Source organism: Ictalurus furcatus, chromosome 15 (assembly GCF_023375685.1).
Source record: "Ictalurus furcatus strain D&B chromosome 15, Billie_1.0, whole genome shotgun sequence".
Taxonomy (NCBI): Eukaryota; Metazoa; Chordata; class Actinopteri; order Siluriformes; family Ictaluridae; genus Ictalurus; species Ictalurus furcatus.
In genome coordinates this window covers 2853104-2870323 of record NC_071269.1, presented here as the reverse complement: position 1 = coordinate 2870323, position 17220 = coordinate 2853104, and the positions used below count along the sequence as shown (strand labels likewise).

At 42.0% G+C, this 17220-nt stretch overlaps 1 protein-coding gene across 4 annotated transcripts in view; it reads right to left on the bottom strand.

Moving 5' to 3' along the window:
* The window catches only part of fmnl3 (formin-like 3), a 57896-nt gene that overhangs the window by 18801 nt on the left and 21875 nt on the right, over positions 1-17220 (bottom strand). For 3 of the 4 annotated variants that reach the window (XM_053644005.1, XM_053644004.1, XM_053644003.1), the window contains exons 2-11: positions 15197-15280; positions 12478-12558; positions 11063-11139; positions 8150-8233; positions 7612-7746; positions 5921-6029; positions 4966-5042; positions 3288-3381; positions 1087-1161; positions 865-975 (exon numbers count right to left, since the gene is read on the bottom strand). In XM_053644005.1, the coding sequence (XP_053499980.1) occupies positions 865-975; positions 1087-1161; positions 3288-3381; positions 4966-5042; positions 5921-6029; positions 7612-7746; positions 8150-8233; positions 11063-11139; positions 12478-12558; positions 15197-15280 (927 nt within the window). The remainder of the gene's footprint in view (positions 1-864; positions 976-1086; positions 1162-3287; positions 3382-4965; positions 5043-5920; positions 6030-7611; positions 7747-8149; positions 8234-11062; positions 11140-12477; positions 12559-15196; positions 15281-17220) is intronic. The other variant, XM_053644006.1, reaches the window with a different exon arrangement.

Below are 17220 nucleotides of genomic sequence, written 5' to 3'. Positions count from 1 at the left end.
CCAGGATTACAAATAACAGAAGTACAAAAGCGCATTCATAACGTATTCCAAAAAGACATGCAGATGGACTACTATGTAGAATACGCTCTGTGTTGGATGTTTACAAAAGCTTTTAAAACTGGTCGTGAGTTTGTGCGATTGTTTTGTTTACGTTTTATTGCTTTATTATCGATATTTACACAGAACTGACACTAGCTAGCTCCAGAAACCATGGGATCGCAACAGGGGTTCGAATACAATGTACAATTTGGATGAAAACAAAATCAAACCTTTCACTCCCGCTTCGTGCGCAAGTTTTTATTTGGATTTTGACGTCTATTCAAATGTTACTGCTCATCTCATTAAGCATGCATACATTCGTGTACTTAATGAAACCCAAAATATGACCAAAAAAAATTTAGCTCTTTTTTTTGGGGGGTGGGGGGTGTTGAATATTTGTATTGCTCTGTGTAAGGAAAGATCGGTTGTAGATTAGATGTATTCACAAATCTGAAAAATAAACAAAACTGACATATCTACCTGTGGAATTGTGCAATAATCATCATCATCATATTTTCAGCTTAAAGTAGGTTAAATTCAAGACTTTTTGCCACAAATACCCATCATAAACCCCTTGTAAAACATCTTCTCAATGATAGACAAACAGGTTTGATCTAAAATGCTGGAATAAGATCATGACATCAACAGCGTCAAAGTGGAAAAGTTTCGATCAAAATGACAGAGAGAGGTGAAGAAGGCAAGTGTGGAAGTTATACTTCTATTCGAATGGATTTATTTCGTTTAAATCTCAAAGAGGAACTTAAAGAGGCGCATGAATTTGGTCACAAATGTTCCAATCTCCTGTATATAAAAGTGACGCCTCACCTCAAGGAAATCATCCAGACCCAGTTTAGTGAATTCATACTGCAGATGCACACGGAAGTTCATGTCCTCTACAGAATGGACCACAATGTTGATGAACTGCATGCAGGCCACCTGGTATATGAGCAAAAACACAACAAACACAAACCAGGGACCAGATCACAAACATGTCACAAGGTGAAAAGTTGAAGCTCAAGAGATGGTTCGGTGAAGCGGTTCTCGTACCATGAAATCAATGTTTCCATCTTCGCAGCGGAAGTACTCCATCAGCTTTTCAAACCGGTGCTTTTCCTTGCACACCTTCAGGGCAAAGACGAATCACCGTTAGTGTCGGATACGCCAGATAAGAAACATATCTATGCGGACATCACACGTATAGATTTTTTTTTTTTTTAAATGTATATAAATGTCTCCACGTTTCAGTCTACCATTATCGACGTCATTCCATTTATTATCGAATGGGTTTCATCCAAACCTCCAACTTGGCCCTAATGTGGTCCGTCATTGGAAAGTTCAGGAACAAAAACGGTCTGTGCCTCCAATAAATAGCCAAGATAAATAGTTGGATCGTATGTATAAAAATATATCTGTGTGCTCAGAGGAATTTGTTGTACAGTTGACTGCAAAAAACTCCGGCCATTAGCAAAGAAATCCAGGCCATTATTCATGGGAAAAGATGAATTTCAAAGGCAGAAATAGGGCGTGATATCCAAACGCATTCTCCCACACAAAATGATATAGGCTTCTTATTTATGACTATATATTTATTTTGGCAATATAACAAAACAGTTCATGTGGCATGAAGACACAAAATAACTAGTCTAGGGCTAGAGTCTGCAAAGCTTACATGAATGGTATTCTATACACAGCGGCCATAGCTTCTGCTTAACACAAAGTCATTTTCATTCTCGAAACATAATAAATAGCAATTTGCAGAATATTATTCAACTCATGAACTTCTACTGTTACTGAGCTACTTCACACGAGTTCGAATTCTCAACCACACGCCCTGGGGAACTTTCGGCCATCTGACTGGATGTCTCTCAAAACAAGAAGATATCTTTCCTAAAACAAGTGGTGTTTATAATTGACAATGGCCACCCAATAATATTTGATCAGATCCATCCATCGTCTATACCGCTCATCCTTTTCAAGGTCACGGGGAACCTGGAGTCTATCCCAGGGAGCATCGGGCACAAGGCGGGGTACACCCTGGACACGGTGCCAATTATTTGATCAGATTTCCTTGAGTTTTTGGGTTTGTTCATACTAAAAGAAGATCAATAAAGTTTGCTGGAGAAGCTGCAAAGCTGGGACCCGATTCTGCTGAGAGTCTAAACGGGATGCTTTAGGGTTTAGGCAGTCCGTACAGGATTGAGATTTTTGTGAATGTTGCGGCCAAAAATGCTCGCTTTTGCTGCGTCTTTTTTCAAAATTTGCGATGCAACTTGCGGAGTTTATTTGCGATGATTTTTTTTTTTTTTTTTCGTGGAACGCTACTTGAATTGACAAAATTGGTCTTTCACAGTGATGTTTGCTGGTAAATGAGACCCTTTTAGCTGTACTCATGTTCGACGCACGTGAATCGAAGGAGACTTTCGCCGAATGCAGGTCGTGATGATGTCACATGACGCGTCTTGGCCCAAACCCGCGGAAAATCTGCGTTAATTTTGAAAAATCGCAAGCTCCTGAGACATATTGTGGAGTTTCCTTGATTTCGCGTTCATTTCTGCAATCGCAAAAATCCTGGAGGGACTCTTTAGACAGCATTTCATTATAACGCCCGTATGATTGTCCAGGAAAACGTTCTTTTAATAAGGAGAGGAAACGTTCATTTAATATTCATTCCGTTTCTGGTAGGAATATGGTTGGTAAGCCAGTGGTTAGAACACATTATCTGATCATGCCGTATAATGTATTCGTATTCAGTTACATCCCTAGTATATACAGTATCATGCCCATGTGTGTAAACTGCAGACTTGGGGTTAGTGGGAGCTGTTGTGTATCATGCAGTGGTTCCCACATTGTTCAGACCGCTCCAGGCAGAGTGTAGTAATTTCCTGGTTTCCGGCACTTAGTTGACTGGACAAGCGGAACGGGGGAAGGTTAAGAAATGTTACTGTAGGCAACTCTCTCCCACCAAACTGTAGATCTTTATCGTACGCTGCACTTGGTTCGTATTTGGTAAGCTTAAAATAGTTTGGTCTGGTATTTAACACACACACACATACACACACACACACACACACACGTCAAACTTTCCCACCGTTCAGCCTAAACACAAAAGATCTGTGTCATTACATATAGCTTACTGGAACTCCCCTACTGCACACAATGACCCAATCTCATCAACTGTCAACACTTATATCCCTGTCCAGACTTCATATCATCCATACGACATTGTGTACAGTGCTTCAGGAAGGTACCTCTTTGAAGTTATCAAACGCTGAGAGGATGATCTCATGGCCCCCTCGCACCAGACACACAGCAGCCAGAAGCTCCAGGACCAATGCTTTTGTCCTGCATCAAAAAAAACAAAACAAAAAAAAAAACAATGACAACCATGAATATTCGGCTCCTCTGAGGGGGAAAAAAAGGTCAAAGTAGGATCCACACAATGAATAGGCTTCCATTACAAGTCATATATCAGACTGAACCTTATCCACCTAACCTGTCTAACATCTGTCCTTCAGGGGAGAAAAGCTCTGCTTTGTATCCATTGTTTGAGAATTTTCAAAATCATGAGCTTAAGAGATGAGCACTAACTCCTGTTTGTAGGTTTGGCTTTGTTATCCGGCTCATGTTTAACATCCAGACTAGGTTTTTCTGGTGAGAATATTTGGATGTGTGATAGTGGCTGGTGCAAATTGAATTGAATGAATGAATTAATATGAGCGCTAAGAGCTGATTTCTGTAAAAGTGACAAGTATACTGATGACCACCCACGTACTGTATATTACATCCCCTTTTTAAAAAAAAACAAATGCACTTTATTTATTAATCTGTCCCAAGAAATCAAGCTGGCTGTGGCATCGAGGTCAGAGGGAGAGGGAGAGGGAGAGGGACAGGAAGGACAGGCGAGGCAAGAAGTATCAAACTAGTAACAGATCTACCTTATTAAGGCTTGGACGCTAATTTCAAGACGAATTTAGCTAGCTGGTAACTTCCAATAGTAAAGAAGCTGCATTAGTACTCAGCTTGAGTAAAAATCCAGGTGCTCCTAATATTACTACACGGTCCACTGGATTCCAATGGAATAACGTAAGATTGTTTGCAGACTTTTCCCATTTAGCCAGGCAATGCATCTTCATGAATATGAAGAATATATTCATCCATCCGTCCATTTTCCATACCGCTTATCCTACACAGGGTTGCGGGGGAGCTTAACCCACGGAATTCGGGGCGCATCCTGGAGGGCGCGATCACACGATACGGACAATTTGGAAATGCCAATCAGCATACGACGCATGTCTTAGGACCGAGGGGAGGAAACCTCCTGAAGCACAGGGAGAACATGCAAACTTGAATTTTAATGATGCTGAAACATTGCAATTGAACAACAACAAAAAAGAAGGTATATAAAATGTCTGGTTAAAAATATTAGTGACTCAAATACGCATAATGTCTAGAGTAATCTTACGTTAAAATTTTTAATCTTATGTTAAGTATGACTGTAAATGAAACCAGTGTTGTTTCTAATACCCATTATATCTATTGGTCATATACCTCTTACCTGAAATAACTGGGAAAAAATGTATCAAGAATATTAATCTAGAATAAAAATCTAAAATATTAAACATACTAGAACATGACCCATCCCCCCTCCCGCAACCTTCTGTACTCCAACGCCCAGTGTATTACATAACGTTCTTACGATCCAGACATATAGTACTGCTTCATTCACAAACCCTACAAGTTGTTAAGCGACCATAAAGAGTTCATTCATACACCATTCGAACTGCTTCGACGGTTCCACATGAAGCCATTGAAAAGTGTAGTCAATAAGACGAGGCGATCAGGTCCTTCCAGTCTTGTCCTGTGAACTTTCCCAGCAGATAATTCAAGCTTTTTGTACTGGAGGTGTTAATGAAGGGTTTTACTCACCGTGAGTTCTTATTGTTCATGCTCAGGGCGATTTCATTAACCGCATGCGCGTGGGACATGACCATGTTGAAACCGTACTAAGGATAGAAAAGAGAACGTTGCAGGTAAGTTTATTGAAAACGACTCGATTTGAGCTTGTGATGTAGAACACACAGCTATACACTTTATAGTTTATATGACCACCCAATTATTGCCTAACCGGTTCTCATTTTCAATCCCGAAGGACTCAATAATGCACACGATTATTCTTTATACTGTAATACTGTATACTTCAGGGAAGTGGTGGCTTCACGGTTAAGGCTCTGGGTTACTGATCGGAAGGTCGGGGGTTCAAGCCCCAGCACTGCCAATCTGCCACTGTTGGGCCCTTGAGCAAGGCCCTTAACCCTCTCTGCTCCAGGGGGCGCTGTATCATATCTGACCCCAACTTCCTAACATGCTGGGGTATGCGAAGAAAAGAATTCCACTGTGCTGTGACCAATAAAGACTCAAAATTAGCCATAACTGTATTTATCTGGTGCTCTTTTAAAGGTTCAGTCAGTGATTCTGTTCAATGAAGCTAGCTGTTTTGAAATTTAAAACCCAACAAATATTCCCCCTCTTACTTAAGTGCTTCCTCCAAAGCAATGATCCCAAAACATATCCATATATTCTGTCTAGGCTAGAAAACCTGAATCCTAGTGGAAAAGTGGGAGCTTCCTGAACCGGACAAGCAAGCAGACTAGAAATGCTTTATAGTCCTGGTTAGATTTTACACATCAATTTGTTTTGATCCCAGAGCGCCACAGAGACCCCTTTATGGACAGGTACCAGAATCACTGATTGCACCTTTAATCATGTCGCACTCTATTCCGTTATAACAAACTCAAGCAAGAACAGACTGAGCACCACTAGAGGGAGATACAGAGTGTCACATGACTTCATCCATTTAGCAAACGTCTATTGCGTAAAGTACCTGATAGTTCATGATTGCTCGGAGACACATGATGCACACGTGCACGTCATCCTTCTGACTCACTATCCTGGAGTTTTTGATGGTTTTGCTGTTTGCTGTGGAACTATACCTGCAATAGACAACGTGAAGTCTGATGTGAAGCATCTTCTAACACTCCTAACGTGATTATTTATCAACAATAATGCCAGACACATGCTAGATTAAAAACAGATGCTTCAGATCGTCAGGTTTCCGTATGCGTGCTGATCTCCGGATGTGCAGTTTCAGCTATGTGGGTCACGTATCGGAAATCATAACGTGCGCCATCCACCGTGCACACTCTCCTGCTCAACACACGCACGCACACACACTGCGAGACGCACAGTACCGTGGAGATGTGGTTTCTGTAACATCGCTACTTGTCTGAAGAAGTCTCTGAATATAGAAGGAGCTTATCACATGTTTCCTGTACTCTGAACACAGGATACCAACATCTTCTCAATACTTACGGTACATTCGGTCTAACACGGTTGCTGCGACAACACAAACACACAAGAATAACACAGTAGGGATGAGATATGGAGACGTACCAAATCACCGGGACTTCCAAATTCTTTCAAAATCTAGTCAAATATTCGAAATGTACGTCATTTAAATATTCATAAGCATATAAGTATATACTTTCACTAAGTACATATTAGCAGTGGTGCTACGGCATAGTTTTAGCATCAACATCAATGTTTTATCTGCCTATAGTAATGGTTTTATTCTTGCTGTTGTCAAAGCTGATTTGTCAAATGTTTTCACAAGTGTGCTAGCTGCTGTGTAATTTAAATCACCGGTTTATATTCACGCGCTCGTTCTAATACGTTATGGTTTCCGTAGTAACACGCACCCGTATAGTAGATGCTTCACATAGACAGATTTAAACTATTTAATCCATACACAATTTAAAAACACATGTAAGCCATGTTGCTATGGTGACGCTTTCTGAGGAATGGTTTATTGGGTATGTTTTTGGAAGGAGTCTCCAGTGTCAGTGCTTCGTAACAGTAAGTTTTCTGACACGGGAAAGTCTTCAGGACGGAGGGAGAGAGAGAAAAACGAGAGGTTGGTGTGGGAGCAGCTGCTTATAACAGTTGTAATGTAAGTGATCTATTATAGAAAAGATTTGTTGCATGGACATACAATACAATAAAAAAAAATTGGAAATGGATAAAAAAATAAATATGGTCATTCTTTAAATTGATTTTTTTTTTCCCGTCCGCAAATTGCTGTGGTATAATGGGAATTTAAAACACTTCAGGATGTATTGTTATTGGAAAATAATTCAGGGTGGTAATGGCAGTGGGTTATGGTAATGGGTTGATTATTTTCCTCACAGTCACAGCATGCGTCCTTGTCACTTGTTTTATATTTTTGCACGATTTTACTTTTCTTAGTTGACCCTGGATTCATGTAAAAAAAAAAAACAACAACAATCAGATCTAGTCATGAGGTCAGTAGAGATGCATACACCTAACACACAGTGTTCTCACAGAGCATGTTTGTGTTTCTACATAAGCTTTATCAGGTGAGACACACAAGCAGATATAGAAGCCAGCTGGTGCTTTTTTTAATTCCTTTTTTTTAATTTTTTTTTTAGAAAAAGCCATAAGAAGATAGAGGTGAGCAGAGCAGCACGGTCACGCCTACGTTACTACGATACTTACCGAGGGACCGAGTGGCGCACTGAGCGCACCAGTGTACTGAAACCGTTCTGGTGCAGATCCTCAATGGACCTGCTCCAGGAGTTGGATTTGTCCAGTGAGCCGTCCTCCCCATTCTCCAGACCATCAAAATCCAACCTGAGCCGCACACACACACACACACACACAAGCACAAATACAGGGGGCATGGGGGTAAGGTTGGGGAGCAGTAGCTACAGAGCTGAGTAAGATCTGAAGAAGGGCTCGGGGTTATTTCTGCAAAGCAGCTAAAGGACAATTCGAGCGTTTTACAGCTCAGCAGGGTTCGGCAAAGCCTCGCGCGTTACTGCAACAAGTTATTATCAGCAAAACCATGTCTCACCCTCATAAGCACATTCACAGCGTGAATATCCTCATCAGCTCTGGAGGAAACCTGGAGTGTGGATCAATTCTGGACATGCGAAGTTCAGAATTCATCCTAAGGTCAAAATGTCCTAAGAGGACATTTGACCTTCTGTATGCGTGTGTACCCTGACGATATGCGTGTGGGATGTGGACTTACGTGACAGCGCACTGGGCAAAGGAGAGGTATTCCACCAGAATGTCCAGTCCCCTGTTCTCATCATTTAGGAACTCGCGCACCCACCTGCCAACACACACACACACACACACACACACACACACACACACACACACACACAGGTCAGCATGGCAGACTACAAGAGGTGATACGTTAATTTCAGAGAGTTTATAGAAATAATTTTTTTTTTAATAGGGCACGGCTTTAAACTCTACAACCCTTTTTTTTTCCTCTTCCAGCTCCCGTTCAGGGTCGCCACAACGGATCACTCGTCCGCATATTCCATTCTAACACAAGCCCTTCATTTACGTCACATGCCCTTCCTGACACAACTCTTCCCATTTTCCAGGCTTGGGACCGGCACTGAGAGTGCACTAGCTCATCCAACCCTCCGGTGGTTGGGGTCGGTGGTGAGAGACACATGCTAGTCCACCAGGGAAGCAATCTCTAAAACTCTTTAAAAAAAAATGTCACACAGATCATCTAGGTGACGTATATAGCGCAGCATCTTATGATGATTCAGAATGATAAGAGTGCTCTATAGTTACAGCATCGAGGTGTGTTGCACCATCATGAACCGTGTTGAAGTTAAACACGCTGTAGCTACATACCAAATCTTCCAAACATTAACAAATATGTAACAAATATCATATAGCTGTCTGCAGTAGGATGTAATATGTGTACTATACATCCCCTGGACTCTCTCACCATGATTCTACAGAATATTACATCCTACTGCTTATGAAAAATAAAACAGTAAATTATGAATTACGACGATGAGTCAGATATGGGAAGGCTGCGAAGTACAGTACAGTGCCAGAACCGTCCATGATTCGGGGTCAAAGTAGACTGAAACAGGATTAAAGGAGACATGAAAACAGTCGCATGTGAAAGAGGAATTGAGAACGTGCATGCAAACGACAGTGAGACAGAAAAGAGAATCGATAGAGACTGATATGTAATAATATTTGCAAACTAAAAACGACCGGCTGCACAGAGCGGGCTTTCCCTATATCGCGAGAACGGGATGAAAAAAAATCCAAATACTTATATGTATATATAAAAGGCCAGCTTCAGATTTCCAGTCTTTAGCTGCACTTTTCTAAGGTGGATGGATGGAGGCGGGGGGGTGTTGGGGGAAGGGGAACTGTAGGAACACTGAAGGAATTCCCACTGCACTCAGCTAAGGAATGTGGACGGCATACGGCTGTGAGAGGGAAGCGAGGAGAGGTGGACGGACGATCCTTCGACGTCGGGTGAATTTAGTCTACCTCCCCGATGCTGAAACATGTTCCGAGTCACACTGAAATGATTATCAGGGGTACACAGATGAGATCTATGAATGCGGGGTTTGCCATTGGCTGGAGAGATATACTGTACAGAGGTAGAGAAAGTGGAGCCAGGGGTACAACACAGTGAGACTTTGTTGAAGTCTGTTGATCAGTTTCCTGTCTGACACCCCACCCCACCCCCAACCACCCTGTGTTTCCCCCTCCTCTCTTTCCTGCCAGATGCTATTTCAGATCGGTTTAGTGAGGCGAGGAACAACACACGTCAGAAAAGGGGCCTGATTTCAGGCCCGCGCAATAACTTCTGTTCCATTTTACGCCGCCACAAAAAAGTCTGAAAATAGCCTGGCTCAGTGGGAAACGCGTTAAAACTCACTTTTACTGATGAGGGAAGGGGGCATGTGAACGAGTACTGGCCCTCGTCTGAACACAATGGAGGTACTCACATCTTGCATTTGAAATCCTTTTGAAGAAAAATCAAACGCACCGTTGCTTGTAGAAACAGCTTTCTGGCCTTGTGACTCACTTTCTGCTCTTGTGGATAATCCCAAATGGATACCCTAATGATCTCTACATCCCAAGATCGTGTATCCAAGACCCAGTTTCAGACAATAATCTCACCTGGATAGATAAGAATACCTTATTCTTATGGGATACCTAAGAACTGCTGTTGTAATCATAACCAGAACACTTATTCACAATCTGCGCATACCGAACATCCTTTCAACACACAGTTCTGTTTTGTCGTTTACTCTTCTCTGCTTGCACACTGGAACGATTTATGATCCTACTCATCCGGTCCAACCCAGAAGGCGACAGGTTCTCTTTTGAGTTTGGTACATCTGGATTTCTGCCAACCTACTTTGTGTCAAAGTGCTCTACAAATAAAACTGAAACGAATAGAAAAGAACCTAATTCGTTAACGTTTGTTCTCATTGTGAACTAAAAATAGACTCGTTTTTTTTTTTTTTTTTGTCGAACGGTAATGAACCATACTCTAGACAACTAGACAACACCAGCGTGTTTTCATTAGCGTTACAAGTTCACCACGCGTATGAATGAAATCGCCAGTGCATCGAGTTTCATTGTATTTCACGGTGTGTGGCGTTCTCTTTTGTCTTTATGCGAGTGTGAGTCACGGGTGTGTACACGCATGTGTGTGTTTTTGTCTTTTCACACACTCCATTGTTGGATGCTCGGGCTTCCTGACTCTCCAGCGTACACAACAGTGTTTCCTGCTGGTGAAAATGGATGGAGGGTGGGTACAATGAAAACCATCTGGGGGCACACACACACACACACACACACACAGCGCATTGTAAAGAGACTGGCAGGACCAACAGCCTGCCAATTCTCCAGCCAGCCCTTTACAACAGGAAATACAAAAAAATAATAACAATAATGAGTGTTAAAAGTGGGAAAGCCCCATCAGTCAAGAGTGTAGATCGCCTTTAGAGGTAGAGCTGAAACACCCAAAGCCCTGTTCTAATCAAACCACCATCAGGCAGATAGAGAGAGCGTGCTTTCAATGGCCATACGTTTAAGACGCAGAGATTTGAAGGGGAGGGTCAGCAGATGAGGAGAGCAGAGAAAGAGTATAAGTCACCCGATGTGATTGGTCCTCAGCGATATCTCCAGTTCCCTCAGAACTTTCGTGGATTCCTGAACCCGCCTGCGGAATTTCTGCAGAGGGAGAAAAGAGCTGATTTTTATCATGCTTTTAGCAAAACAGCCTCTTTCACAACACCACAGAGAGCACTACATCCCGATAACGCGTTAAAGAACGCATCAACAAGTCCTTTAACGGCATTAAAATGATCAGGGTAAAATAAACAGTCGTTTAAGCAAGGAATGAAACGACGGTGCGTGCTGCTGACGGAAAATAATCAACAATGCGGACCGTCACAGAGCGCGGTTAGCAACCCCAAGTTGATTATTTTCCAATACGAGCATGTCCTGAGGTTTTATTCCTCTTGAACCGATGATTACTGTACAAATAATTTGATCAATTCATATCGTACTGTTTATCAGTTTGTTGTTACTTTGTTGTGGAACATCTGTGAACATCTGGCCAAACAAGTGATCAGTCTGCGTTACGGAGAAACTGCAAATCCCTCCGTCTTGTGTCGGAAAACTTAAAGCTGCAGCTTTACCTCTGACTGTTACAAAGTCCTGACACGGGAGACTCCTTCCATAAATGCAACAGCGCTGTGGTATGAATGTTTTAATGCCCAATATACTACAAAATGCCTAAGAAGACCATTAGATTTTATCCTCATTAAAATGTCAGCATGTATTTCATGAATATGCTATTTAGATGTCTTCCAAGCTGCCTTCCCTAATAGCTAGCTGGCAAACTACTTCATCGTAAACTAGTAAGCATTTGTTCGAAGTAACCAGAGTTGTCAAAATACACCATAGCAACCACGATTTTGTTCAAAACTAACAGTAGCTAAGCTAGAATGGGATTAAATTTGTGCCACAAGTATTGAACGTAATTTTTCAAGAAACGAATGAAAATATACAATGAGGGCACTGAAACTGAAAACAGTGAACAGCAGTCTTTGTGAACAGGTTTCTAAGCTTCGTTTTCAAGGAAAGTTTCACCATTCTGGTGTTTACATTCGCCATCCTGGCACTAAATCTCTCGTGTGGGCGGGGCTACGTGCAGTATTTTTGCCACAAATTTAATTCCGTAGGTTAGCTAGTTTAGCAAACCTGCACATATTAGTCACAGCAATCTATTCAACACTAGCCAAACCTGTCAAATCTACCATCTACGATCTATAACATCTTCATTCCTTGATAACATAAGCTAGATAATTAAGTAACCTAGCTAGGTAGAGCAGCATGCAGGTCCTGTGGCTAAAGATTTCCAGGTACTATATCATCTCCAAATGTATGGTTTAATAGAAGTTCTGATCAATTCTCTGTTTTAAATGAAGCACAGGGTTACATTAGAGCTAAATAGCAGCAGATATCAACAAACTAGGATCACGCAGCAGGAACCCAGCAGCTTACCTTGCGTGTGACTCCTGGATCTAAAAAGCCCCTCAGTTTCTGAATGTACGTGTGTGGGGGGTTCTTCACTTGGAAGCGCTCCTAACCCAGAACATGGAGAGATTTAAGAAGAGGTAGTCAGACAAATATGAACATCTTTAGCGAGACAAATTTTACTGTTTCACATTCCATGAACATTATTACCATTACTACAATCCCTTATTGCATAGTGATTCTCAACCAGGGAGAGAGAAGGGGGCGCAAATTATTTTCAAGAAAAAAAAAAAACACAGACAGGACATCATTTGTGTACTGGGTGTATTTTATTACTTTTCAATTATAATTTGTATAGATGAAAAATAGATAAAATATAGATATTTTCTTTTTGCTGGGGAGAGGCGGAGCTTAGCCTGCCTTTTATCTAGCTGTCAGTGTAGACCAGTGTTGCCAACTTAGCGACTTTTCAGACCCCTTTAACGACTTTTTTTTTTTTTGCAAAAAAAAATTAAAATAATAATGCCTAACGACAAATCTAGCGACTTAGCAACATTCCAAATGTCGCCAGTACTATCTATCTATCTATCTATCTATCTATCAAAAACAGATTATAGATTAGGGCTGTCTAATCTTATATATATATATATACAGTATCTCACAAAAGTGAGTACACCCCTCACAGTTTTGTAAATATTTGATGATATCTTTTCATGTGACAACACTGAAGAAATGACACTGTGCTACAATGTAAAGTAGTGAGTGTACAGCTTGTGTAACAGTGTAAATTTGCTGTCCCCTCAAAATAACTCAACACACAGCCATTAATGTCTAAACCGCTGGCAACAAAAGTGAGTACACCCCTAAGTGAAAATGTCCAAATTGGGCCCAAAGTGTCAATATTTTGTGTGGCCACCATTATTCTCCAGCACTGCCTTAACCCTCTTGGGCATGGAGTTCACCAGAGCTTCACAGGTTGCCACTGGAGTCCTCTTCCACTCCTCCATGTCGACATCACGGAGCTGGTGGATGTTAGAGACCTTGTGCTCCTCCACCTTCCGTTTGAGGATGCACCACAGATGCTCAATAGGGTTTAGGTCTGGAGACATGCTTGGCCAGTCCATCACCTTCACCCTCAGCTTCTTTAGCAAGGCAGTGGTCATCTTGGAGGTGTGTTTGGGATCGTTATCATGCTGGAATACATGCTGGGATCATGCTCTGCTTCAGTATGTCACAGTACATGTTGGCATTCATGGTTTCCTCAATGAACTGTAGCTCCCCAGTGCTGGGAGCACTCATGCAGCCCCAGACCATGACACTCCCACCACCATGCGTGACTGTAGGCAAGACACACTTGTCTTTGTACTCCTCACCTGGTTGCCGCCGCACACGCTTGACACCGTCTGAACCAAATAAGTTTATCTTCGTCTCATCAGACTTCAGGACATGGTTCCAGTAATCCATGTCCTTAGTCTGCTTGTCTTCAGACAACTGTTTGCGGGCTTTCTTGTGCATCATCTTTAGAAGAGGCTTCCTTCTGGGACGACAGCCATGCAGACCGATTTGATGCAGTGTGCGGTGTATGGTCTGAGCACTGACAGGCTGACCCCCCACCCCTTCAACCTCTGCAGCAATGCTGGCAGCACTCATACGTCTATTTCCCAAACACAACCTCTGGATATGACGCTGAGCACGTGCACTCAACTTCTTTGGTCGACCATGGCGAGGCCTGTTCTGAGTGGAACCTGTCCTGTTAAACCGCTGTATGGTCTTGGCCACCGTGCTGCAGCTCAGTGTCAGGGTCTTGGCAATCTTCTTATAGCCTAGGCCATCTTTATGTAGAGCAACAATTCTTTTTTTCACATCCTCAGAGAGTTCTTTGCCATGAGGTGCCATGTTGAACTTCCAGTGACCAGTATGAGGGAGTGTGAGAGCGATGACACCAAATTTAACACACCTGCTCCCCATTCACACCTGAGACCTTGTAACACTAACAAGTCACATGACACCGGGGAGGTAAAATGGCTAATTGGGCCCAATTTGGACATTTTCACTTAGGGGTGTACTCACTTTTGTTGCCAGCGGTTTAGACATTAATGGCTGTGTGTTGAGTTATTTTGAGGGGACAGCAAATTTACACTGTTACACAAGCTGTACACTCACTACTTTACATTGTAGCACAGTGTCATTTCTTCAGTGTTGTCACATGAAAAGATATCATCAAATATTTACAAAACTGTGAGGGGTGTACTCACTTTATGTATATAGATACTGTATATATATATATATATATATATATATATATATATATATATATATATATATATATATATATAGAGAGAGAGAGAGAGAGAGAGAGAGAGAGAGAGAGAGAGAGAGATAGATTTCATATAGAAAAGATAATCATTATACCTGTTCTCCTCCAACATGGAGGGGGGGCATTTCACATGATAGGGGAGGCTTGGGGGGCTTTAGTTACAAAAGTTTGAGAACCTTCTTGCCTCATTCACTATAACCTATTTAAGTTTCACAAGATGCTGTGATCCAATGCAATCCTGTGGTTTTATGATGCCAAATGCAGCTTGGGAAATGGCCTGGCATAATACACATAGACCTTTATATGGATTATGCACTAGACTTATAAATCTGTTTTTGCTTGTTTTGGTGTCTAAGCAAACACTGACCAGATTGTGTTGACTAAAGAATATAGCGACAAAGGTAGCACAAGTCAAAATAAACATTACACCTGGTCACAGATGAGGTCCCACTTCTTCTCGTTGTCGTACTGGCGGAGGAGGCGTGCTTTGTCCGGAGGAAGGTTCATCGAGCTCTGAAAGACAGCAAACAGACAAGTGTCAGCCCACACAGTCTTGTAACTATGCAGACAACCTCACAGAAATGTCTCTATCCTCTTTGAGATCAACACAGTCCACCCTCCCTCCCCGACCTCAGGGCCCGTGACCTCGATTTAGCATCCTGTCGCATGAGATCATCCCCGGCCTAAGGTGGCCTCGACTACGCTGATCTGCTCATCTAAAAAACAAAGCAGGCCCTTGTTCATCTCAACAACAACAGCACTTGCTCAAAGCAAGCATTTAATTAAGTAGTTATTGTAGATAACTGTGGAAGTGATTGTGAGTATATATTCCAACCAAACTCACATTATATTAGTAATTAGTAATGAGTAATCAGATAACATTACCACAGTTTCATTCTTGCCTTTCTTTTCATGGATGGATAATATTCGATTTGCAGAGGTCAAACTGCAGATGCTTCTAGTTTCTCATGATGCTACAGTCGACGTATGAACATCAACAAGCATCTCATACGTACGGATTAAAACAAGTGTAAAATTGTTAATGTGACAAAAAAAAAAAGAAACCCGCAGTGTGTCATACTATCAGGAAACTGCAAATCCGTTGTTGAAGTCGTCAAAGTCCGGAAAACTTATTGAAGTTACAAAACACTGACACTTAAGACTCCTTCTGTAGATGGTAAATTAACATCTCCTTACAGAAAAATGTCACCATGTCAATGATTGCATGTGGCAGGGGCATGGTGGCCTAGTAGTTAACACTGTTGCCTCACACCTCCAGGGTTGGGGGTTTGAATCGAGCCTGTGCCCTGTGCGCATGGAGTTTGAGCTTCGGGGGTTTCCTCAGGGTTCTCTGGAATGTCTAAATTGCCCATAATGTGTGAATAGGTGTGCGATTGTACCTTGCGATGCGTTGGCACCCCGTCCAGGGTGTCCACCGCCTTGTGCCCCGAGTTCCCTGGGATAGGCTCCATGCTCCCCACAACCCTGTGTACGATAAGCGGTATGGAAAATGGATGGATGTATGGATAATGTGGTGCGTCCTCCATACAAGTCCCTGTAAATTAGTTGTTACTATATAAATGATAACATTAGAACAAGCGTGTTAATATAAACCTGTGCTTGCTTTGAAGTCGGCACTATCGTCAATGCTGCTGTTACAGAAAATCTTCCGACCAATCAGATCCGAGAACAGCGAATGGTTTATACCACAGCGCTGTAGAAAAGCATAAACATGCTTATCCTATCTCTAGCCTGTTGGTTATTTATGATAAAGTGCAGGTGGCGATAGGAGGAGGGGAATGAGAGATTCATGCAGAGTGCCCCAGCATGTAACAGATCTCTCAAGGGTAAGGAAACAAATGGTGTTTATTGTTGAAAGAGTCATTGACACCCCCATCAACAACAGCCTCCTTGCTCCATTCAAACTCATCCACCCAAAACACACTAACCTGCTGACAAAGTGCCAAAGGTCATGACCGGTACAGGTTATCGAAAAGGGGTCATCTAAACAAGAGCAACTACATACACACGTACATTGTTCCACTGGTAGAGACTATGATTTTTTTTTTTTAAATTCCATTTCTACTGTAAACTGTCTTTTATGAAAGCTTACATGAAGCATTTTCATGGGCTGATCTTTAGGAAAAAATTACCGTGCTACTGGAACTACATGCGTCAGAGAGAATTCTGAATAAAGTTTGATCAGCAAGCTTGTAAATCTTTAAATAACTCCACCTCAGCGACGAGTGCCAAGTAAAAACAATGTGTTCTGGTCTTTTGGCTCAGCTTGAAATCACGTTTAGATCTCCGACACACCGTGTTTAATGACTAGAGTTTACAACGTCTGCTTAAAGACACACTCCAAAATCCACCCCCAGATAATCACCTGCCAGAGACGAGACCCTTCCATTTGGAACTGGAATTTGAGAGCTCTTATGCTACCATTTCCTGAG